The following is a 25,853-nucleotide window of genomic DNA, read 5'->3' as shown; positions in this document are numbered from 1 at the left end:
ATTGTTTTCCCCTTGGGAACAGAACCCCTGATTTGTAAGTGGGCACAGGGATGCTCAAAATAGTGCCTCTACCTCCCAACATCCCTTGTGGGTGGGTGTGGCCATATAACTAAGCTCTGGCCAAGAGGACGTGAGCAGAAGCGATGTGTGCACTTTGGGTTTGAGCCCCTTCTCCCCACTGTCTGGAAGGAGGATGTGCCTGGGAGCCATTGTGGACCATGCAGTTGAAGGAGGTACCCAGGGACGGCAGAGCAGTGAGACAGAAGCAGCCTGAACACCTGGCAGTTTCGCCAAGCGAGGCTGAGATACCAGTTTAAGAGAGAGGAATACACTTTGGTCTTGTGTGAGCCACCATCAGTTGTGGGTCTCTGTGACAGGCAACTGAAATTTTGTCACAGCTCATGCACTGATCCTGAGAACCTTGGACCTGCTACTTCCAACCTCAGCTTAGTTTCCCAACAGGGCCACTCTAGAGCCACACGTGAAAACTGGTCTCAATCTGTTTAGCTATGCCTAGTCAGTAGCTTTTTTGATCCATAAGGTTAGCCACCAAGTTAGAGCAGGTACAGATTATTTACTCCCTGTTATAGGCAGAATTGTGTCCACCCACCAGTTTACATGTTGAAATCCTAACCCTCAACACCGTGGAAGGTAACTGTGTTTGGAGATAGGGTCTTTGAAGAGGTGATTATGTTACATGAGGCCTTTAGAGTGAGCCCTAATCCAATCTGACTGATGTCCTTATAAGAAGAGGCAGAGACCCCAGGGGTGGCCATGCACAGAGGGGTGACCATAAGAGGACCCAGCGAGAGGATAGCCACCTGCAAGCCAGCGAGAGAGGCCTCGGAAGAAACCCACCCTGCTGACACCTTGATTGGGCACTTGCAGTCTCCAGAACTGTGAGAGAGTGCGTTCCTGGACCCTGTCTGTGGTACTTTGTTATGGCAGCCTTAGCAGACAAATATACTCCCCATACCTCACTGCCAGTTTTAACGACAGGAAGTCTCACAGCTGGTTCTGCCACGCACTCAGGCACTTATTACGCATCTGTGATAACAGGGCACATTAAGAGACATCTCTTTTTAGGTACTCTCATCCCAGTTTACTTGAATGTGCTTTACTAGACGTTGGTAACAGGCAAGCAGAATCCTCAGACGGAGCACACAGGATGAGTCAGAGAACAAGAACCTGCCAGGTCTGGGGCTGGAGGACTTGCTATATTCTTACACCTGTTCACGCAGTGAATGGGTGTGTCTATAAAATCTTTTGGACGAGCCACATGTCTTAAATACTTCTGAATTCACTACCAGGAGCCCATTTCGAATACTCATTAAGCTCATTAACAAGCCACTAATGAAAAAATATTTTTAACATTTGTTATGCTAATTAGTAAAAAGGAAAATCACGTGTGTCGATTGAGAGTAGACTAACCGGAACACGTGTTAATAGCCGCCTCTGGAGTGTGGGCTTTCCGACGAGGGCCTAGCCGGCCACCCCAGAGGCATGCATTCCTGATGAGGGCAAATGACTAACCTAGGGCGCTGCCCAAATGACACTGAATATCTTACTGTTCAGGCTGGAGACTCTTAAATAAACGACAGGCATGAGCATTCCCACCGAAGAAGAATCCGTGGTTCTAAAGGAAAAACATTGTCCTCGTGTGCGTTACTTTATACTCCACAACGGCTACAATACTCCTTCACTTCTGATACCAGATACGTGGGTTTTCCACACACTGAGCAATTCTGTGACACCAGCTGGGTGTCCTACAATTTAACTCAATTTTGACACTGTCTACCTGGAGATCACATCAGATCCCCAGGTTCAGGGTTCAGACTGTCCTCTTCCGCTTCAGATGCCAGTCCACACCCAGGTTGTCACCCGTGCTTCTGATCAACTGGCTGTAGGTTGGAGGTTCCCACAACCCCCTCCTCAAGTCTGGTTAATTTTGCTACACAAATGAGACAAATGGATGAATTGGCTCACAGAACTCAGGAAAACATTTTACTTACTAGATTACCAGTTTATTACAAAAGGATATAACTCAGGAACAGGCCATGGCAGAGACGCTTAGGGCAATGCATGGGGAAAGGGCACGGAGATTTCATGTCCTCTTTAGGTACACCCACATCTCTACGTGTGCCCCAACTTAGAAGCTGCCTGAACCCCATCCTTCTGGGTTTTTCTGGAAGCTTCATTACACAGGTATGGTTGATTAAATGATTGGCCATCCACAGCTGATTTAACCTCCAGCCCCTCTCCCCTGCCCAGAGATTGGGGCGCGGAAGTGGGATTGATAGTTCCAACCCTCTAATCTAGGTTGGTTCCCCTGGAAAGCAGCCCCCAACCTTAGGGGCTTTCCAAAAGTCACCTCACAAACTCTGGTGCAGTTGAAGGGGGCTTGTTTGAAAAACAAAAGACAATTTTATTGAGCCTGTCACTTAGGAACAAGGGTTTTAGGAGCTCTGTGTTAGAAGTGGGATGAAGACTACATATAGATTTCCTATTATCAATCACAATAGTTTACATCTGTCTCCTATTCTGTTGCTGATGGAATCTTTTGCTTATTCATAGTTGCTCTATTGTCTGTAATTGACTTTTAACTACTTTAATATAAACAGTGTCATGTATGAGTGTATAAATTAACTTTAATCCCTGCCGGGGGGCATACAGTTAACATTTAAAGCGTCCTAGTCAGGAATCTACACCCTAAGTGGGGTCTGCTATTGAACCACCCTGGTCGGGAATCCACGCTGCAGAGGTGACTTCCTCCACCCAGAACTTGCAACATCATGATCTCAATCTGAATCCGACGGTGCATGAATTAGCATAAGGGATACTAGGAATAATTTTTCATTTGTGAAATTGATGCTGCTTAAGAAACGTGGTTGTCTGGAGTGGGCTTGAGTGGACAAGCTGTAAGAATCCAGCAAATGGCAGACCAACTCCTTCTCCAGAGCTGTGCTTACCAGGTGGCATTCATCTGGTCTCTTGTGGCCTCTGCTTAATGGGAAACTCTGTTGACTGATTTGACTAGGAGTTTGGTGGATTCCTGGCCTCAGAACACTGCGACATCTTCCTAGAGTCCCTGTTTTCCTGCAGGGGGCATAGGGGGTGAGACCAGGGCTCACCCTGAGCCTCCAGAAACAGGCTGCAGTAAGGCCTCCGTGCCTGTTTGCTAAGAAATGCTCGTGTGTGTGGCTGAACTGGATGTGGGACTTGCTTATATTGCCACATGTCCCTGGGTGGATGGGACACAGACAAACCTGAATAAAACCCTGACAACTGCTGAACGGCCAAACTGATTTAGCAACAATCTCTCATCTGAATTTTACATAACAACCATAGGTATCATTTAGTGAACAAGTTTTATGTACCATGAAACCTTGACATATACAATCTCACTTAATCCTTTAAACCTGCAGAGGTAGGCAGCTCATTTACAGAGGAAGAAAGTTAGGCTCTGAGAAGGTACCTGAGAAGATCCAGCAGGTGCACAGCAGAGCTGGGGTATAAACCCAGGTGAGCTGCCTCCCTACTCAGGCCTCTAGTCTCTCCACACTGCTCCCACATCAACCTCTTGTTCCGTTTATATGATTAAATGATCTTGGCAAGATTAGACCATGAGGAGGAAGAGGGACAGGGGGCCAGATCTGACTTTATTTTTTATTTTATTTTACTTTATTTTATTTATTTATTTTGGCTGTGCTGAGTCTTCGCTGTGGCGCACAGGCTTCTCTAGTTGTGGCACTTGGGCTCGGTAGTTGTGGTATGTGGGATCTTAGTTCCCCAACCAGGGATTGAACCTGGGCCCCTGCACTGGGAGTGCGGAGTCTTAACCATTGGACCACCAGGGAAGTCCCCCAGCTCTGACTTTAGAGGGCAGAAAAACCTGAGGACACAGTGGGTGCCCCCCTGCTGGGAGGCGAATAAGGCAGATGGGGGAGCAGGAACCACACACCGTGCTTGGCAGACGGTGAAATATTCCATGGCGTCATTATCACAGAATAGCAGCCTTTTAGAATTAAGAATAGTCTTAATTTGCACTTCGTTGAGTTTTTCATTTACATAATGTTAGAATGCAAAGAAAATTCATACACAAAATTCACTGCTAGTTTGGCATTGAAGTTCTTGTTGAAATAACCACTGAAAGGGAAAGGATTTTTCGCTTAGCGCTCAGCTTAGGTGGCATTGGGTCAAACCTCAGATGAGAACGTAGTTGCCTCTGAGTGGATGCGTGGTATGATGCATATGGTATGCCTCCAAACCCTAATCACCATTTCAGTCATTTATCTGGTGTGAAGGATTTAATAGAATTTGTATAAGGGCTCTGAGAAAATGTATTCCTTTATCCAGGGCCTCATTAAAAGCGCTTGCAGTTTTAAGTCCAATGGGAGTGATCATTTTTACAGGTGCTAACTCAGCTGATGACACCGTGTAAAGTCTCCAGTGTGATGGATTTCGAGATGGCAGACAGTGAGAGGTATGATCCGCGGTGCCCCACGAAGGATCCCACGTGTGATAAACACGTGCCTCCTGGTAGCAGGAAGTATACAAAGCGGTGATTGTGGAGCACAGGTCACGGTCCTGGTGAAACAGCCGCCCTTGCTGCACCGCATCCGTAAATCCCCTGGACCACAGTCCTGACACAATTAGATGAGGCTTTCCTTGGTTTCTCTGACCTTTGCCTTCACGACCTCTGGCAGCGGGTACCACCCTACCTGTGTGCTCCCATACCCTCCCTTGCCATCATCCTCTGATTCTGAAGCTCCTCCTCATTCCCCTCAGGCACATAAAATAACCTCCTGTTTCCCCTGGACACAGCAATTTCAGGCTTCTCCCTCTCCACTCCCCACCCGCAGACACACACTAGAGACCACGGCTCCGAAGGTCTGGTTCTCTAGAAAGTTCTCCCCAGTTCACTCTCCCCAAATCCATCGATCGTCTTTGTTTTCAAAACCGAGCTCTTGCTCTTATTAAATGATAACCTGGGGCATGTGACACATTGTAGGAGTTTATTTGAGCAAAATTTGATTCAAATCAGGCAGCGCCCAACTGGAAACGGTTAGGAGAGCTCCGTCACAGGAGCCTGGAAAGACATATCGAGAAGGTGAGGAAACAAAGAAAGGAAATTCTTGATTGGCTGTAGCCTAAAGCGTAGTCGGCTCTTTGTGATTGGCTGTCCTTAGGTTTCCATTTTTTAACCTCAGGGCACGTGTAGGCTTAGGCTTTCGTCTAAGGTCACCAAAGCATTAGAGCCACTTCAGCCTAATGGCCTCCTTGTTTAATTAATTTAACGCTGTTTTCACACATTTCTGCTATTTGTATCTTTGCTTTCTGCAAGTTCCCTGGGAGTGGTGGCTGGATTTTTACAGACACTTATACCCTATTATCCCCATCCTTGGGCAGTAGGTAATGATGAGGTCATATGTAAAACTATGTCAAGGGAAGGACTCACTTCTCAGCTATGCTGACTCACCTGGTGCTGAGAGAACCACTTTCCAGTATCGTCAGCCATCTTTCCAGTCTCCTTTGATGTGGACAGTAGGATGGGAAATTCATCTCCCAAGAGACTTAATACAAAATTGGTCTTCCTAAATAAATAAATAAATAAAATTAAATAAAAAGCACACAGAACTGTTCTTCCGTACAGAACCAACTGTCAACGGGTGTGCGTAGCAGGGGTGAGGGCAGTGCCACGTCTTCCCTACCCGGCAGTTCATTTCAACTCGGCAGGATATAATCTATTAAGTGCAAGAGTGGAGAATAGGTCAAAAGACACAACTATAATTAAAAAAAGGAAGTTTAAGTACCAAGATAACTGCTGCAATGAAAGGTAGAACATTATCAACATCTCAAGAGGCATAAATCAAGGTAGCAGGGCTTTGGGGTGATTGAGGGGAATCTGGGCAGAATCAAGAAGTGACTTTTAGTTGAAGAGTGAGCAATGACGGGGGTGGGGGGCGTTTTTATCTCATTTCGACTGGTGCAGGAAAATGGAAGGAGGGTTTCTGGGGATCCTGTGTCCCTGTTAGAATGAGAGGTGGGCCAAAAGGCAAGACAGCCTGTCTTTTTCCCTGGTCTGGATGGCCCCGGGACCGCTTCAGGGCATCTGTTGAGGTAAAGCGTCACACAATTAAACCGAGTCCTTTCCTATTGGCTCGGTGGTACCTCCCCTCTCTAGCACCTGAAGCTGTGCTCGCCCTGTTATTGTATTGCAGAGGCTCCAAGGGAAGGAGACACGAGCCTTCGATATGTAATTATTCAGGGGTTTGCAAAGAATTTCCAGCTTTACTTCCTCCCATTCACTCCAAACCCAGCAGGGTGAGTCCTATTCTGTATTCCTGGGGGAGAGGATAATTTCCCATTGTCTTCCGACTGGAGGGTTTGTCCTGGACTCTACATAACAATCAGGAGATTTCCAGGTTTTCGTTTCACGTGCTTTGTGAGAAGGTTCTAAATGCTTTCTTCTTACAGAAGCTCAGGAAGTTGAGTTTCTGAGAGCTAGAGGCCAGAACTCGAGGGAAACCTCTAAATCCTGCCCTCCTTCACAGGTCTTGAACCCAAAGCCTTCTTTTGAAAATTTGAAACCAAGTCCCTCATTCCATTTATCTTCCAGAAGAGCAGGGAAAACAGGATTTAACTCGTGAGTTCTGTAACATTACTCTCTACTTGAGCATCATGCCTCAGCTAGGCGCCCAGGTGGACAGTGTTCGTTTACGGAGGGTTAAGGCAGGGCTGAGCTGTGCAAGAGGTGAGGACTTGGGCAACTGTCTTCTCCTTTCGGCCCTGGTTCTCACTGCTCCACCCGACCCAGGACTTGAAACACCAGCTCTTCTCTCTTTGTCATGGAGATATCAGATGCGGTAGAAAAAGTCAGAGAACCTCGGTTTGAATGTAAACCTTACAAACTACGTGATTCTGGGCAAGTCCTTCCTTCTGAGCCTTAATTCTCAAAATCTGTAAAATGGGCTGTTGATAATGCCCGCTTTGGTCCCCTCTCAAGGGTTGCTGTGAGATGAAAGCCGTTAGACAGTGCTGTTACAATGCAAATAGAAGTCACTGCTGTGTGAAAGTAAGTTACTACTATTTTCAGAACCTCCTCTTTGGATTTAATTTATTCAAGAGTGAGAATCTAAGCTACTTGTTCTATGTTCTGGGTGCATCTGTATTTTAAACCTCATCAGTTATCCTGGACTTTGCCTTAATTAGAGGCATTTTTAGCAACAGCAGGAGAAAGTTATTTCTTTGGGGCTGCAGGGTATTTCTAGCTCACCCTGGCTGGTGAGGTAAATGGTAGTTACTTGGCTAAAATGGTGTGGAAGAGGGAATAAACTTACCAGCATTGGCAGGGCCGTCCCTTTTCTGCTTTAGCGACTCAGAGGTCTGGTCGTGACTCAAGGTTGGGCACTTTTGGGAGAAAGCAGTGGTGGAGGGCAGACGGTGGTCAAGCTCTGAGATTCAAGCACATCTGCCCCTTGACCTCTCCCCAGCCCTCGAGGGTATAGGCTGTCTTGGCCTCCCTTCATGTATACACAGACGTTCACTGGGTACCCACTGTGTGCCAGGATCATGCTGAGCAATGGGCGCACAGACTTTGGGCGAGTTGAGCCCGGTTTTGCCCTCTTGCTGCTTGTAGTTTAAGAGGAAAATGAATAAGTAATGTGACCAGAGAGAAAGTATCAAAGACTGCAGGCGACCTAGGGCGTTAGAGGAAGTTGGTGGAACCTAGGCTAGGTGCAGAGGGAGGCCTCTTGGAACCTGATGGATGCATAGAGTTTGGCCAGGCCAGGGGCTGGACAGGGAGGGAGGGTGAGCAGACAGATGCCAGCATTAGGGCAGGCCAGGAGGGGAGAGAGAGAGAACAGAAAGAAGTCCAGTTAGGCTTTTGGGAGTCTTTTTCTGCCTTCTTCTTTGTGACTGTCCTTGTTGCTATTTTAATTGTGACTCCATCTGGATAAAAATGTGGGACACTGGTAACCTCTGGGTGGTTTTTCCTTAGCTCCATCTCTAGCTTTAGCTCAGGATGTCTTAGATGGGGCAGAAGGACAGAGGAGGGCAAAGTCTGACCCTAGGCTCAAGACATTTTTTTACACAGTTATAAGTCTAGTGTAAAATTCCCATGCATCTTGGTTTTCCTCCTGATGCTGGGCAGCGTGAAGAACAAGGCCATGCAAGTGGGGGTGGAGGGGGATGGGGATCCTGCCTTTTCTCGATCTACCTGCCCACCCCGACATTGACACGGAGGAAGTGGCGGCTTGTTTACAACCCAGATCCGGTTTTGAAGGTAGGAGGAACATCCTTGTCAATTGCACAATTCAGCCGTGGCCTGTGCCTGCTCCCATCTCATGCCCAGGCGGGGGTCCTGAAGGGGTGGGGAACGGTCAGGGCTGCAAAGTCTCTTTTTATTTCACATAGGAAGAAACCAAGGCCCAGAGAGACCAGACGATCAAGGGCAAAAATCACACAGTAACTAGTTACAGAGCAGGACTAGAATCCAGGTCTCTAATGCCACCCGTGTACAATACTTCTGTCTGGGGCCTTCACAATTTGCATATGGTAATTTGATTTTACATACATTATCTCCTCTGATTCTCTCAGCAGTTCCGTGCAATAGGCAGGAATTAAGATCCTTATTTTGCAGATGAGAAAACTGAAGCTCGGAGAGATTGTTTGGGTATGAGGCTCACACAGTCTCAGGGTTTGCTGATTATCCACCTTAGAACAGCTTGGAAGGTGGATAATGATTACAGAGGAGGGCTTTCAAGGAGTCAATTAACCATGTTTAAGCATTCTTGCCAGTTCTCCAGTATCCACGGTGCAAATCAAAATCAAAATCAGCAAGTAGCTGGTCCTGCCCTACTAATCCTTCCCTGCAAATTGCCGTCTGAACCTCAAGCCAGCAGTCTGTGTGGGAAAAGCAGCTCCCTATCTTCAAATCCACACTTAGGGGACACGTGTTTTCTGCTGGGACTCTGACAGTCACTCTTGTAGAAAAGGTTCTCATTAAATATGTGTTGAAATAAACAATAATTGAACCATCTGCTGGGTGTTCTGACTCTAGCCATGTTCCCCTCATTTTCCCTTGGGGGGTTAAATAGGGGTCCATGTGCCTTTACTGCTGGTCTGGGGAGGCCACAGGGTGGTCCACACCTGGTAAGGTGATGCTCACAAGGCAGTGCTGGTCCAGATGGGGAGTGAGAGCTGGCAGTGGCCCAGTGGCTTTCCCAGAGGATAAGTGATTTGCCTAGTGGGGAGAACTGGGTGGTTCTATGATTTTGGTGAGATGGACAGAAAAGCTGGGGGAGAAAAGCAGGGCTGCGAGGAGGTAGGGGACTGCAGAACGCGACGCCAGGTCCCCAGCAAGTCTGGCATGGGGTATGGGAGAGTGGTAGAAGACTGGATTTAGGGAGGCAAGGAAAGGCTGTCTTTCCTTTGTCAGGTTGTCACCAGTGGTGGAGCTAGGTAGCGGAAGGGGGTCTGCTAAGCTAGAGTCCTAGAGGGCAGGGGTAGGACGAGGAGCATTTGGGGGCACTGAAATGACTATCCCCTCCTCCCTGTAAACCGAGGGCTTGCATGCAACTCTAGAAGTAGTCTCTCCTTCAGCCCTGCTTCCTCTGTCTTATCAAAAACCAGGGTTTTGGGCTTCCCTGGTGGCGCAGTGGTTGAGAGTCCGCCTGCCGATGCAGGGGATACGGGTTCGTGCCCCGGTTCGGGAAGATCCCACATGCCGCGGAGCGGCTGGGCCCGTGAGCCATGGCCGCTGAGCCTGCGCATCCGGAGCCTGTGCTCCGCAGCGGGAGAGGCCACAACAGTGAGAGGCCCGCGTACAGGAAAAAAAAAAAAAAAAAAAAACACCAAAGGAAAAAAAACCAGGGTTTGAGTCCAGAGCACAGTGAAACATAAAATGAAACAGAGGACAGGCCTTGGCTGCTCCCACAAACCTGCAGAAAAAGATTGACCTTAGGTTTGCCTCTGCAGTTCCAACAGCAGTTTTATCTCCTTGTGTTTCAAAGAAGGTCTGGATCTTCCAGCTGCATGTAGGGTTGATTTAAAGTGCGTCCTCTCCACTCTTTGAGTGTCTGCCCCCAGTGGCAAGCTTTACCCCCTTGGGAAGGGGACTTGCAGCAAGCAGGGTTGGCTGTGGGCTGAAGGGATTGGTGTGTGTGCCCGTTTTGGGGGTGAGGTAGGGTGGCTCAGTGTTCGTTCACCCAGGAGGGGGTCACAGGTAAGCCACTGTGCTGGGGCCATGCGTCCCGCGCGGGTGTTCTGTGTGCAAGGAACCATTGTATGACTGTGTGATTGTTGAGGTGTGGCGAGTCCCTTGTCGGACGTGCCCTTGCTTTTAGTGCCTCTGTGCCGGATGTATATTTACTGTGCTCCGGGCAGGGGCAGTTTAGCTCGATCAAGGGTAGTTTTGGTGCCCAGAGTTATTGAAACTGTGTGAGTTGCACCACGGGGGCGGGTTCATGTGGACTCTAACGTGCCCGCCGCGTCCTCGGAGCTAATTTTCTCTGGCTGTCCGCGCTCCCCCGGAGGTGGGGATGCGACAGGGGGCGGGCGAGGTGGTCGTGTGGCGGGACAGGAGGCTGTGCAGTCGGGAGAGGAGACCGGCCGCGGTTGAGGACGACCTCGACGCGACCCGGTAGAGGAGGCGAGAACTCCAGGGAGGACGGGCGAGCCCCACGCGACTCCTGGTTGCCGCAGGGCGCACGGGCGACGAGTAGCGCCTGCCAGGGGACCGGGCCGCGCGCCCGCTGCCTTGACTTCCCCATCCCCTCGCGGAGGAGGGGCCGCAGCGGAGAAAGTGCGCGAAGGGGCCGCGGCGGCGAGCCTCCCACGTGACGGGGCCGCGCCGAGCAGAGCGGGACCCGGCGGCGGCGGGCGCAGCAGGGCGGCCTGGAGCCCCGGGAGCGGCGCGCGCGGCCCCGGCCGGCCGGCGTCCCGGCCTCGCGCTGCACATTCTCTCCTGGCGGCGGCGCCACCTGCGGTCGCGTTCGCCCGAACATGGCGACACGGAGCAGCAGGAGGGAGTCGCGACTCCCCTTCCTCTTCACCCTGATAGCGCTGCTGCCGCCCGGGGCTCTCGGCGAGGTCTGGCCGCCGACGCTGCCCGGCGGCCGCGCGCCTGGGCCCCAGGATCGGGGCTTCCTCGTGGTGCGGGGCGACCCGCTCGAGCTGCGGCGTGGGGCGCGCGGGGCGCCCCGGAGGGTGGACGAGAAGCCGCTCCGGAGGAGACGGAGCGCTGCCCTGCAGCCCGAGCCTATCCAGGTGTACGGACAGGTGAGCGGTCGGCCCCCGCCTTCCCCCGGCTCTCTCCTCTCCCTGCGCCGCCTCACCCCCGCATCCATCCTTGGTTGTCGCCTCCCAGGTGCAGGCACCGCTGGGGACTTCCCGGCTGGCGTTTGTTTTTTTCCCCTCCTCACATAGGAGTACAACCGTCAGCACTTGAATCGCCTTGATCTTTCCTTCTTCCTGTCGATTTTAGCAAACGGATTCCAGGGCACTCGCGGGGTGCACTGCCTGTTTCCCCAGGGTGTGTGCTCACCGGTGGAGTTTCCGGCAGGTATCAGAGGGGTGCAGCTTCATTTTACGTGTGGATAAAAAACGGGCTTTCTTTCGTGTATCATCAGTTAGCAGCCGAGGCGAGCACCCTGCAGATGCAGTACATTTACCCAGAACCGTCAGAGGAGGGGGTTTCCACACTTACCGTTTTTAACCACAATTAAGGTGGGCAAACCTGAAAGCTTACTCTCTGGGTATAGTCCAAGCAAGAGGGGTGTCTGTGAGTGTGTGTGTGTGTGTGTGTGTGTGTGTGTGTGGGCTGAATTTTTTTTATTTTGGACAGGAATATCCCTCATGACACTTGGGAATTTAAAAGACTGCAATAATTTGGTGGGCATTATTATTCAGTAAGTGATTTATTTCTATCTAGGCAATGGATTTAATTAGATCATAAGGAACATGAATTTCATTTTTATGGCAGGACTTACTTCTGGCAATTACAAACCGAGTTTGTGGGTTAGTATCAGCGCTGGCAAAATTAATTTGTCCGTGTTACTGCCTCATGAGACTCGCAGTCCTGTGGTTGAGACTGACATCAGCAAAACTGGAAGGTCGGGGGGGGGGGAGAAAAAGTGGGACCAGTGGAGGTGGTCAATTACACGATTTCTAGAGTCAAAATATTCCCTTCAAAGTAGAAATTAAAGGATTAGTCTGAATTCTGCATCTCTTCACTGATTTTCCTTGAGCCGTTTCTTCAAGAAATATACAGAGTTAAATGTTCAACCCTTGGACCCTTCAACCTTTATAAACCATCTCCCCTATTGTGCCATTTTGTTGATGAAGCCGCCAGAGCTGGGAAGGGTGAAGTGACCAGCCCAGGGTCACATGGGGCAGGGTTGCCTGCTCTTTAGTTTTTGTCTGCATTGTCTCAGTGACCTTCGAGTGATCAAATAGTCGCCCTCTCTTTATACGGTGCTTCTTAAATAACTTTTTTCTAAAGTAAAATGTATTGGTAAGAGAGGGGATAGGGATGGAGGTGAGAGGATGGGAGCATTTGCCTTCCATCCACCATCAGCTCCTGGGCAAGAGCGTGTGCCAGTGGGCATATAACTGCTGGTGGGCATGGGCTGCAGGAGCCTGCCTGTTTGGCTCCCTCGTGGGTCCAGATCCTTGTTCCCTTCCCCACCCCCATCTGAAACTTCTTTTTTGTATTGTTGAAAGAAGTCAGCAAGGTCCTTGCTCCCCACAGGGATGCCAGCGTCCTGATGGAGGTTGGGGGAGGGAGAAAGAGAGGCTCCCTTGTTCCTTGAGCCTTCCCCATCAGCCCAGCTCTGCTGTGGGCTTGAGGCAGCTTTCTGGGGGCTGGGAGTGGAGAGCCGCAGGAGACGGTCCCTTCCGGAGCTCAGGTCCCTAACATCTATAGTTTGGGCTGCGGGAAGAGCTTCCTGGTCGCAAAAATATGCACACAGGTGCCATTTCTTCCTTGGGTTTGGTTTGTGAAAGCTCCTGGGGTTTTGGGGCCAGTTAAAGATGAACTGTGTTCTTCTTGGGAGTGACTAAAAAACGCTCGGCTTTTATATTTCTGAGCCAGATTGAGTTGGTTCAGTGGAAGGTTGGAGAACTAGCCCTCGGACTCATAATGAGGAATTCCTACCAAGGGTGAGGACCCAGAGCAGTGTTTTTTCTTCTCCGAGGCCTCCCCCCTGTGCCATTGTTCTTGGCTGCCCTGAAGCTAATAAAACTGGGATTAACTTGAATCTGTAAGGATTTGAGTTAGATAGAAGGAAGGACTTCCCGGTCCTGGGCTTTCTGCTACAAACACTGTCTGGTGCAGACCCTTTAGACTGCAAGCACAGGAATCAGTAACTGAAGGGGTTTGGCGTGTCCCTCTGGAGGGGTGCCCAGCTATTTGGAACAATCTTTCTAGCAAAGATGCCCATTTGCCTCTGTTTTCCCTGGGACAGACCTGGTTTTTACGTTATCCCTGATGGTTATGAAAAGTGCTGTGTTCACTCAAAAAAGTGTCAGGATGCAGACTATAAATTAGATGGCCATTCTGCTTCTAGCCCTAAGCCAATTCCCATGTTATACTCCCCCCAATCTCTGCCCTTTAACTTTGAAATGTAAGGACTTGCCATGTTTTTCCATAGTGTCACTTGAATTCAGTGTGATTCTATATAGGGATGGGGGTGCAGATGAGGGGGTGGGGAGAGTTTTCATCCCTGCTTTCAGAAAGCTTAGAATTTAAGGAGGAGATAAAGCAGATGCAAATATACAGGCATGGAAATGTACCAGACAGGGACAAGGAGACATGGACGTGATTCACCAGCCGCAACTCTTCAGTGGGGTGTGAGTGGGTTGTTTGATATGGGAGGGCATGGGAGATGGAGTGATAAAGGGTCAGTGGGCTGAGACACTCTGCAGCTTCTCGCTCTCTGACCTTTGAGTGAGGTTAAGAGGATGCCTGGCAGCACAGATTAGGGCTGGAAGCAGAAACTGCCTGACGGAAGAAGCCCCAGGGGTGATGTTCAGGCCACCAGCTCCAGGGAGGGGAGCAGGAGGGCTTTTGCATCTGAGAAAGAGCCCTGTGTTGCAGTCAGTGTCCGTTCTTTTTCTCTGGCTCTGCTAACCTATGGAGTAAACTAGGCTTAGTTGTGTCCCTTCTAAAACAGGCCAGACCCAAGAAGGGGGATTCCAGCATTCTTGTCACACTGGATTTCCTCCTGATTTTATGTCAGCTCCGTGCCTCTGTGCCACCTGCTTTTCCCTCTGCCTCAAATGGTCCTTCCCCGTTTCTTTCTTTGCTTGCAAAACCCCTCTTCCCTTTTTCGGCATCCAAGGAGTACCTCTTAGTATTCCCAGGCTCTGGTGGGAAGAGTTCTTTTGAGCTTGGTAACAGCACTGACTGCCTGGTGTTCTCATTGCTTGTTTAACTGTTTCATCTCCCTGTTTGCTCCTTGAGGGCATGGATCAAGCCTCTCCTCTGTGTCCCTGGCACTCGGGAGGCCCTTAATGAATATTTGTGGACCAGCTGCCCACCTGGAAAGAGAAAGGCCTAGAGGGTAGGATGCACATCCAAGTTACAGGAAAGGTATTTATAAGGAGGACTGTCGTGAGCCCACAGTGGAGAGTGGAAGTGAGTTGGCTCAGGATGTGGGTCTGGGAGCCCTGATTTTCCTGTGCTATTTTGGGGTTTATTTTGAATGAAGAGCTGGGATTCTATCGTACAGAAGGCTCCCTTTTAGGGCTCTCATGGTATTGCTAATGGTATTGTTTTGGGGAAAAATCCTTTGGAATGAAGCGCAAAGCCTAACAGGATTTACAGGTTTATTTTCCTTCCAATGAGCTCTCTCTTCATAATTCCTGCTTTTTAGAGTCCAGGGAGTATTCAGTGTCCTGATTTGAGACTGAAAATAAAGTGTCTGTTACAGCACAAGGCCCTGAGACAAAGAGCCTCCTTTGGGGGTGGAAGACTGTGTAGCTTTAGATCTCTTTGGGGTAGATTCTTGTATGATACACTTGCTTGGGAAAGAATTGGCTGGTTGATTCTGAAGTTAGGATGTTTGACCTGTATGCTTCCAAAAGATGAGAAGGCAAAGCATTTGCGGTTTCAAGTTGGCTTCTTCTGCAGAGGCGAAGGGTTCCTTGGCGTTTGGGGTTGGCTCGATCATGGGTGTGACCTTGAAAGACTTCCTGATCTCACTTGGCATCTCTTCTTGGGCACAGTTCTTGGCTCGGTGTCTGGCCACTGTTTAATAGCTTGCCTGTCTTGGGGCGTGGCAGGTGGAGGCTTTGAGAGGTGGAAGGGATGGGAGGAAAATGGACAGGGAACAGGAGTGAGGAGATGGGGAATGAAAGGGATGAAATGTAAAGCCATCCAGTCCCCTTTATTTAGCTTTCAGTAGGTAATGCATATTTGCAAAACAATATTTGAACAGAAGAGTATGTAGTGAGAAGTAAATTTCTCTCCCTTACGTGACCCCATTCACCCAGTGTCCACGGTCATCAGATTTTTGTACGTCCTTCCAAAAACATTCTACACATATGTAACATATATGGACATAAAATTTCAAACTTGAAATATCAGCGGCTTTCTATTATCCCCAGCCCCTGATATCATGAATAATGACATCAGCTCCAAAATATATTTATGGCATAATTACTGTCAATGGGAAGGGAGCTACCTGAAGTGTCATAGTATAAAATAGATTGTTACTTTTCCTCCAGGCCAGGGTGGGAAATACCAGTCCACTTCGAGGATTCCGGCCAGCCAGGGCCAGGAGAGCAGCGTTCCGTAGCCCTCTTGTCACTTGGAAAGGTGCTGGAGGGCAGTTCCCTAGAGATGTAGCGCCCAGGTTTGTGAGAACGTCAGAATACTGAGATCACGGATCTTGACTTTAACTCATGTTCTTTTAGAAAATGTTTTCTTTAGATGCTGGAAAGTGGAGTCAATAGTATGCTTAATAAACTGCTTTGAGACCTGGGATCCAGGAGGCAGATTCTAACAGCAGTGAACATCCCAAAGCAAAAAAATGGATGTTGTAGGAACATTTCATTGTCGTATTTTGGGCTGTTCCTCCTTAGAGATGACAGCCATCTTGGTAGTGTCATTGTTTAATCCGAGGGCCAAGGATGGATGGAGACAAGCCTTGTACTGTCCCCTGTAATGGACAGACACAGGAGCATGCAGATAACCTGGAGAGCAGGTAACCCAAAGAATAACCTATTTGCCTTTGCTATGTATTTATTTAGTGTTTTTTTTTTTTAAGGATCAGTTTACCTTCCTGATTAAATTTTGCTTAGGTGAATATTAAAATGAGTTTGCATTCTTTGAGCAGCTGATATACAAAATGACCGGCATACATGTGTTAGGGAAAGCCAGTTTGGAGTTTAGAATTTTTGATAATAATTCAGATGTAGATAATTTGAGAGTTGACCACGTAGAAATATATTAAAACGAGGTATTATAGTAACCTTTCCTCCATTTTTTTTAGGTTCAGGTGTGATGGAACGTAAAGGAGAGCTCACTGCATTTTCGTTTGCATATTTCATTAGTATTTCAGCAGAAGTGGTCTGGGCTGCAGGGCTGAGGCATCTTTGTGGAGCACAGAACCTTCCTGTGCATTCCCTAGGTATGCCAGAATCTCTTGGCACGTGGCATATTCAGTCCAGCCGTGTAAATGCAGAAATCAACTTCCCTCAGTTTAAAATGAGCTGCAGTTAATTTCGACCTAATTGACTGGTTTATCGACCTGTGAACCTTGGGTCTTCGAAGTAGTGGCACGGGCAGCCTTCTAGCATCCCAGTGGCTGATGATGCTGTAAATCAGAAGGTGGGCGGACTGCTGATTAAGATCAAGATTTGGATTTCCTCCCGTGTTATTGTGAGACCCTCAGCTTTTTATTGTAACATGAGGAATGCTCTGAGCGTTTTGGGCTGGGTTCCATAAAAATAGGACTTCATAAGTCACATGACTTTTGTAGCCCTGAACACAACAGGGAGTTAAAAATAATTACAAAATTCTGTTTTCCACTGCGTAATTGTTAATAATCATGGTAACATCCATGGTCGTGTCACCGCTTCTGGCCAGGAGCTGGAAGGGTTTATCTTCCTGACCTCGTGTCAGGTCTTCTCTTCAACGGATCTTCCCGCCATGACGGAAATATTCTGGATCTGTGCTGGCCAGGGTGTCCACTAGCCATCTGTGGCAGTTGAGGCTTGACATGTGGCTGGTATGACCGAAGAATTGAATTTATTTTCCTTTCGTTGAACTTTCATCGAGTTAAATTTAAGTTTAAACGGCCCCACGTGGCCCTTGGACAGCATAGCTTTAAGCGGTTGTGTGAAGTTCCCTTTCCCAGTGGTGGCAACTGGTGCTTCACCCGGGGGAGAAGCTTGTAGCCACAGCAAGGCCTGTCTTTGTTTCCACCACAAACAGGGGAGGGAAAGCGAGAGTTGAGGGCTGCTGGCTGCCAGGTTGAGTGTGGGGAAGACCCTGGCCTTTCTTTCCCGGGTAGGGCTGCATCACGGGGTGTGGTGGAGGGTGCCGTGGGTGCCCTGTTCATCTTAGCAGCTGCCTCTGCACAGCTGTCTCCTCCCATCAGGGACCTGGGCACTGAAGGCTGACCTGTGTGCCTTCACTTTTGATGTGGCTTTGCCCAGACAGCCCACGCGGCCCGGGCGGTGTGCAGACCCTGCGCATCTGTTTAGCCGAGAAAGCTGTACCTGGTGCCTTAACGTGGGGGCCGCCTCCCCACCCCCGCCCTCCGCTTCCTGGGCTCACCTTGTCTTCCCTCAACGCAGCCAGGTCTGTCTTCCGTCCCTGCAGCCCTGCAGGCTGGCGTGAAGACAAACAGTGTGGGCGTGGGCGTGGGCGTGTGGTCTTCATCACCGCCTGGGACCCCCGCCTCCCGCCGGCCCTCTAACCCCGCCCGCCGCTGCAGCTGCAGGCGCTCGGCTCGGCAAATTGGGACCCTTCACCATGATTTATCTCCAGTCCCCTGAATTAGATTAAAAACACCACTACAAATTCTCAGAAAGGCAGGCTGATGTGATTACGTCCCAAATTGGAGTGGCAGACAAGGGCAATAAAAAGATGTACTTGTTATCTTATATTCGTGTTTTGTGCCGTGTAGGGACCAACGAGTGGTTTATTATCTCCCTCCCCCTCCCTTTGTTTTTGTTTTTTAACCAATACTGCATCTTTTATGTAGAAAAGAGAATAGCCTGTTGAATAGAAACCCTCTGCCTCCAAATAACTGGATTGAAGGGGGGAAGATGGCTGGGTTGATTCTTCCATAAATAAATGAGGGTTTGAGCCAGTGGGTGGGTCGTGAATGGAGATTTTAATGTGTTAGCTGGGACTGAGGTGAGATCCAGTCTACTTTGATGGTCTGGGGAGCTGAATAGTGTCAGGGTGAAATTCTTCACTCTTAGGAAACCTCTGTGTCCAGAAGAAATTGGGAGAAGCTGGTATAATCTGATGGAGCTTGGAGGGCCAGGGTTAAAAATAACCCTGGAGTAAAAGCCAGTTTAGGGACTGTCTCTGGGGAGCCTGGCGTGGGTACATCTGTATGGGGGAGGGGCCCAGATAGTAAAGGACTCTATTTCTCTGTTAACCCAGAGGATACAGGCAAGACGTTTCCATGTGGGTCTATGCCAGGGGCCTGGGGAGAAGACCTGCCCCAGGGTCCCAGCAGAGGAAGTTGCCCATGGCAGGGAGTGGGGACAGTGGACAGAGGTGGGTGGGTGGGGCCTGTGAGGCTGGGGGAGGGTTTGGAAGAGACTTGAAATGTTTTAAAGCTGTGCTCCATTAATTGGGTAACATGAGACTGTGTACCTATAACTTACCTCATCTGTATATATTTAGTGCCCTGAAGTTCTCTGAATAGTTCTTTAAAAAAAATCCTGCAGTTAACTGTGCACGTAGTTTGCTGGATTGGGTGAGGTGTGCTGCTGTGGAGGTGATGCAGGGGTTCCTGCAGAAACGAGCCTCGGACCTGGAGAGGGGAAGAATTCGGGAGTGGATGTGGAGAGCTGGATGGAGGAGAAAGGCTGTCCTCACAGGGTTGGGGAGTTAAGCTGCGTGGGGGTGGGGCCCGAGGGGCTTCTGCCCTCCTGGTAGCAGAGGCATCTCACAGGACTGAAAGGTTGACCTTGCTGTTGTGTTTAAACCACTGGTAAGGTGAGGTCTTGAGGCGTTTGGTTCTGGGATGTCATGTAAATATTTTCCCCTTGGGGCGAGGGAGATGCTAGAAATCAGTGCCACCTCTGTGTTGGATGGTTCGTTGGAGCCTTGGGAACCAGAGCTTGGGTTTCCCCAGGTTTCGAATCTTGGTTGTGGAGTGAGGGGAAGGCTGCCTGAGCGCAGGGCTTGGCCACAACTGTCTTCTTTTTTTAAAATAAATTTATTAATTTATTTATTTTTGGCTGCCTTGGGTCTTCGTTGCTGCGCACGGGCTTTCTCTAGTTGCGGTGAGCGGGGGCTACTCTTCGTTGCAGTGTGTGGGTTTCTCATTGCAGTGGCTTCTCTTGTTGTGGAGCACGGGCTCTAAAGTGCAGGTTCAGTAGTTGTGGCACACGGCCTCAGTAGTTGTGGCTCGCGGGCTCTAGAGTGCAGGCTCAGTAGTTGTGGCACACGGGCTCCATAGTTGTGGCACACGGCCTCAGTAGTTGTGGCTCGCGGGCTCCAGAGCACAGGCTCAGTAGCGGTGGTGCACAGGCTTACTTGCTCCATGGCATGTGGGATCTTCCTGGACCAGGGCTCGGACCCATGTCCCCTGCATTGGCAGGCAGATTCTTAACCACTGCGCCACTAGGGAGGTCTCCATGACTGGCTTCTGAGCTTGACCCGGACGTACAGTGTTTCACCAGTTTATGTATGTTGTTACTTCCTGCTCTCAGGCCTCAGTGTTCCAACCCTGATGCTGCTCATGGTAGTTGTTGATATGCTGCCATTTTGTGAAGAATATGGTTTATTTTGGTATAAAGACCATACCAGTAACAAGAGGAGATAACGTTTTAGCATTTTGAAGTTTATGAAATATATTCATGGATAAGATCTCTTTTGATTTGAAGGTGAGCCTTATTTATTTATTTAAAAATTTTTTTTTAGCAATATGAAAGGAAGTCTTTATTTGTTTTCTAGGGAGGACTAGTTGCCAGGATCACTATTAAAGACTAAATCTTAATAAGAGGCATCCATACATTAAAAAAATCCCGGCACATATTTTTATTCTGTAATAATTTTGTCTCTCTCCCCTTTTGACATCCCTAAGAAATCCACTTTGCCAAAGAATAACTTTCCCCCTGCAGAGCTTTTCCAGTACATGTCAACACAGTGAATTTTCCCTCCTTTGTTAATAAAGCAGAAGTATCCAGGGCACCTTCTGTGGCCAGGCTGGTGGGCAGCTGGGATGTTGCTGCCATTCTGGTTGGCAAGACCCTGAATTGTGTGGCTGTTGCTCATAGGGTGGTGATGGTTCGAGCAGAACTTTCCACTGGCTCTGTGGTGTTACACATCTTCAGGGAAGCCTTATTATTATTCTCAGGTCACAGATGAGTATCTTGAGGCTCCAAAAGGCGAAGGGATGTCCCCCAAGTTGCGCAGCCCATCAGTCGGCGAGACCAGGACTCAAACCCAAGCCTCTGACTTGTCTCAGATTTACGGTAGCACCTTTCCCTCTTGTAAATATTCCAGTGAAAGCCTTGCTTTCAGCCAGGGGTCCGGTGGCTGTGATCTCTTTTGTTCCGCCTTCAAAACCTAGAGAGCGCATATAATGCCACCCTTTCCTTGGCTCTCCTGGCTACACCAGTTTACTTTTAACTTTTCAAATTTGTCAAGTTCCAGGTCCCTGCCCGTTCCTGGATTTCGCTCTGTTCTTCCTCTGCATCTGTCTTTTCTGTTCTCCATCCCTTTTGCCCTGGACTCCTCCCTCTTCATCCTTGTGGTACCCACTGGGGGTCTTGTCTTCAGTGCAGCCCTGCACTTGGTTATGCCCCCCCCGGCTCCCACATTTAACATCTGTAAGTATTATTCATGAAATTAATTGTTTAACGTTTGTTTCCCCTACTGATCTAAGAGTCATGAGGCAGGACCTAGAAGTCTGCTGTTTTTTTAACATCTAGTAGAGCACCTGGTAGGTAGTAAGGGCTCAGTAAATCTCTACTGAATGAATGAGGTGGGGGGCTATTTATGGTGGAGCTGCAGAGCCCAAGTGGAGGGTCAGGGAAAGTGGATGTTCTGGAACCGTCCTACACAGGTGAATCCTGATTTAAGGCTAGTCCTGGTTCAGTGTGTCCAGCAGCCCGTAAACACCGGTGAGGGGCTTGCTGTGCTCTCAGTGCTGTGTGCCCCACTCTGCGGTCCTGGGTTTTAAGGCAGATGGAAACCCCACCTCTAGATCTTTCTTTGGGTTTAACCCCATCTGCAAGGTGTGGAAGGTGGTTTAGATGTTCCCTGAGGTTCTTTCTGGCCCAGATAGTTTCTTCTTTTTCTTACTTGCCAACTGGTGAATTAAGGGGTGATTATTTTCATGACAAAGAGATTTTTCACAGTTTTTTTTTTTTATAGGGAGCCCTCCCAGAGCAGCAGAGCGGGCTATTTGCTAAATGACAAAGTGGGTTTCACCAGGAGGGAGTGGCAGGTAGAGGTGGATCCTACTTGCCGAAGATTAATCAGAACTAAAGTCTCCCCGAGCTGATGCTGTAAGTCAGGAAGAGGCATATAGATAAATCTAAAGAGAGCTCATTACTCTAGTTAAGGAGATTATAGTGAAATGCTAAGTTTTTTAGTCTGAGGTCTTTCTCCCTTTGTTTCCTTGTCTGTGAAATGGGCAGCCTGCATTGATCAGAGAAGTCGTTAACGAATTCTCTGGGTGAAGCATCAGTGAGATGAGTGGAGAGGCCAGGACAGGGCCTCTCTGCAGAGAGCTCTTAAACTAGATTTCAGCTCTCCTTTGGAGGTGGAGAGTCCAGGGAGGGAAATGAGCTTACTAAATATAGTGGGAACACAGTCTCAAAAGGGGACATGGAGGGGCGATTTGCATAACCAGCATTTAGGTCGTGCAAACAGATGGTCTGAGAAACCTTGTTATGCTTGGACCTTGCGTGTCTGTCTTTGGTTTCCTCAGGTCCATCCTGCAGTTCCGAGGATTTAGCAGCTGCGTCTGTCCTTGCAGCTGAAGGACAGGATATTCGTTTTATACTTCACTGTAGAATTTTAAAAATGCTTCCTTGTATTTCATTGCTAGTGAGGCAGTGGAATGAACCAGGCTGCCTTATTTGTCCTTCTCATCCTGTGTTCTGGAAAGAAGGAGTGGTGAGGACTACAGGCTGTGGGTGTCTAGGACATCCTGATCTTTGGGTTTGACCAATTTGAGAGACGTAATGGCAGAAGAAATGAATGGAGATGGCATGAGACCCCTTGCATTAAGGGCCCCCATCCTTCTGAATAAGACTCAATGACTATACAGATTTTGGTGGGTTTTATTGTAAATTTCTTATTACTTGTCAGACTTGTCCGCTGATTTCCCCCAGAAGTGCTCTGTGTACTCTTTTTTTTTTTTTTTTTTGCGGTACGTGGGCCTCTCACTGTTGTGGCCTCTCCCGTTGTGGAGCACAGGCTCCGGACGCGCAGGCTCAGCGGCCCTGGCTCACGGGCCCAGCCGCTCCGCGGCATGTGGGATCTTCCCGGACTGGGGCACGAACACGTGTCCCCTGCATCGGCAGGTGGACTGTCAACCACTGCGCCACCAGGGAATCCCCCAAACCATTTTCATCACTCCAGAATAACGCCTCTTACCCTTTAGACAGTCACTCCCTGTCCCCCCTCCCCCCAGCCCCTGGCAACCAGCAACCTGCTTTCCGTCTCTGTGGACTTACCTGCTCTGGATATTTCGTATAAGTGGGATCACGTAACATGTGACTTTCGTGTCTGGCTTCCTTCCCTTAACGTAGTGTTTTTGAGGCTCCTCCATGTTGTGGCACACGTCAGTAGATCATAGGGTTTTAACAGCTACCCAGGACACCCAAAGACAAACCCTCACAGAAAGAGTGAGTCTTCCAGCCACTGTCATTCACGTTCTGCCCGGAGGAAGGGAGTGAACCAGATTCATCGTTCCCTAAATAAGCTACATTAGAGACACCAGGGGCGTGTCCTTTAAAAATACCGATTCCTGGGCCCCAGTCAGAGGGTTCTGAATCAGTAGGACTGGGGTGGGGCCTCTCTGGGGTCTCTGGTTGTTAGCTGGGTTTGGGACCCCTGAACCGGGTGGCTTGTGGGGGGGCTACCTTGACTCTTAACGATCTGCCTGTGATCTTCGCAGAGGCCTAAAGCTGCGACCCCGGTGCTGTTTGTTGTTTATGAGGCAGTTTCTCTGTGCAGAGACTTCTGTGGCATGTGATTTTCCTGTTTGCCTTCTGAGGGGGAGGCGTTGGGCCCCCTCCCTGCTGCTTTATTACAGCTCCGATGAATTGTGGCTCATTTATCGAGCTCCAGCTACGGCCTGTGAGCTGGAGATCGGAGAGGGAAGGTTGTTCACGCCCCGGGGTTGTAGTTACAGCTGACTGCACATCAAGGTTACGTTGTTGTCCAAAAGCCACCCTCCCATGGCTCTCACTCCCTCCCAGACTGGTGTCTTCTGGGTCCATATGTGCCCACTCCTCTCCATGCGGTCTTTGGGACCCGAGGGAGCAAGGCTGATAGGAGTGATCCGGAAATCGGGAAGCCTGCAGCTGCGCCAGAGGGCTGGTGATGGGGGAGGCTAGGGGCTGAAGCCAGGAGGAAATCCCTGGTGATGGAAGAGGACCCAAACGAACCGGAAACCACCCACAAAGTGCAGGGACCCAGCACTGGCACCTGCAGGTGTTATGATCGCTGGGGGCCACTCTTGCACCTCTGGTTGCCTGGTCCCTGTCCATGGAGGGCCTGCTTTGACAGCTTCCCTTTCTCCTGGGGTGGGGACGAGGGGATGGAGACCAAGGGGAGATGCAGAGGCGGAAAGTGAGGCCAGAGAGCGCGATGATGTCTTTGCCTTAGTCAACCGGACAGCTTGCCAGCCTGCCTGGTGCGTGGTGGATTCCCACAGCTGACTCTGCACTGTGCTGTGGGGGGGTGGGCACCTGGGCTTTAGTGGGGGTCAGCCTCAGCCAGGCAGGCAGCTCCCCAGGGAGTTACCCCCTGACCAGGAGGTGCGCGGCGCGCGCTGACATCCCGCCAAGGGAAGGAGCTGAGCTGTTGTGTGAGTTGCCTGGTGGCCCTTGGACAAGCCGTTCCTTGCCTGAGATTTTTTTTTTCTCCCCACTGGGCTACCCTTTTAGGAGTGAAAGGGACATCTAATAAAATCTTTTTTTTTTTTTTTAAAGGTGTTTCACCAAGCTCGCCTTCTGGGCTTCCTTTGTAAAAAAAAGCCCCTGGATGTTCGGATGCCTCCTTTGTGCTGCTCTCACCCCTTCACCTCTCCTAGGATTGGTTGAGGGGGCCCCATAAATCTCACGTCCTCTGAATAGAAAGACTTTAGCAAGTTGTGTTCAGTCCTTGTTCCCGCTCTGATCACTGTAGGCTTTGTAACCTGCTCCAAGCGTTACTTGATTGTGAACCTGCCCATGGGGCTGTTCTGAGGTTGCCTGAGTGCAACATTGCTGGGCTTTAAATCTCAGACCCTGGATGAACTTAGTGATTCTTCCAGGTTCCAAATCCTTTATCGACTGACATTTGCATAAATCCTCAATTTGTTACCCTCTGGTTCTAAGGGTGAGGATGTTTTGGAGGGAGAAGGCTGTTAGCCTGAGTTCCCAGGGCACCTTTGCCTGGTGGGCTTCTGATCCATAGATGCTTCCAGATTCTTCCCAGAGGCGAGGGCTGGCAGGAGAGGGGGAGAGGGAGGGCTGGAGGAAGGCTCTGCAGCTGGTGGCGATTCCCTTAGCTACTTTCCCCCGAGCATCTGGGCTCAATAATTTGCTTATTTCTATTTTTTATTTGCACGTCTCTGTCGATGCTTGCCTGGACTTACCTCTCTGGGAGTGAGAAGGAATGTTTTGGAATGACATATTTTCCTAAAAAAAAAAAAAATCCAGGGGCTTTTTCTTTAAAGAGGCCTCATTTCACCTGTTTCCCCAAAGAGCTTGGGTCCTGGATCAAATTAGGTGCAGGTGCTTAAGACCCAAAGCAATGTAGTTAAGGATTAGCACTTTTGTTATTCTGTCAGCCAAGTTGGTGGCACAGGTGTTTCCCTTCTCCCTTCAGACAGTCTGAGAGCACTATAAGGAGTGGGCGGGATGAGGAGGGGAAAGGAGAAAGCAGCTGTGGAGGGAGGGGGGAGGGGGGAGGGGGGAGGGGGGAGGGGGGAGGGGAGGGGAGGGTTTTCTGCTCTGAGGGCCCATCAGCTCAGGTGTGTACTTTGCATCAGTCCGGGAGGTGGGGTGGGCGCGGTAGGGTGAGGGTGGGGAAGCGTGCAGGTGGACTGTGCAGAGGCTCCTCGGGGTCCAGAAGCTCGAGTTCCTTCTCCTGTGCCCGAGACAAGCCGAGGTTGAAGGGGCCGGTGGAATAGGCTTCTCCCAGGCATTGCTTGTGCTCCGGATTTTTGGGGGGGTTTTGTCCTGAACGTTGACACCAGCTCTCAGAATTTTTGTGTGTGGTCATCAGTTGGCTCTTCCCACACGGAGGGGGGGGGTGAAACGGTTGCCTCAGGTGTGCCAAGATGCCAGCCCTTGAACTGTCCGTCAGTGACGGGTGAAAGGAAAAATAAGAGGAATGGAGTTAGCTTTTCATAAAGCAGAACCTATCAGAAAGAACTGTTCTTGATTCTGAGAGTCTATCTTTCGTTTTCCTCAGTTTTCTGTGTTAAAAT

The 25,853-nt window shown here is 49.6% G+C and overlaps 1 protein-coding gene across 1 annotated transcript in view; it reads left to right on the top strand.

The window, feature by feature from the left end:
- The first annotated feature begins 10,614 nt into the window (after positions 1 to 10,614).
- SORL1 (sortilin related receptor 1) overlaps positions 10,615 to 25,853 on the top strand; it is a 160,010-nt gene continuing 144,771 nt past the window's right edge. Inside the window, exon 1 of the mRNA XM_060017766.1 lies at positions 10,615 to 11,283. Within this exon, the coding sequence (XP_059873749.1) occupies positions 11,008 to 11,283 (276 nt within the window). The 5' untranslated portion in view covers positions 10,615 to 11,007. The remainder of the gene's footprint in view (positions 11,284 to 25,853) is intronic.

This window comes from Delphinus delphis, chromosome 8 (assembly GCF_949987515.2).
Source record: "Delphinus delphis chromosome 8, mDelDel1.2, whole genome shotgun sequence".
In the NCBI taxonomy this organism is placed as follows: Eukaryota; Metazoa; Chordata; class Mammalia; order Artiodactyla; family Delphinidae; genus Delphinus; species Delphinus delphis.
Note: the sequence above shows the minus strand (reverse complement) of the source record. Positions and strands in the feature narration are given on the sequence as shown.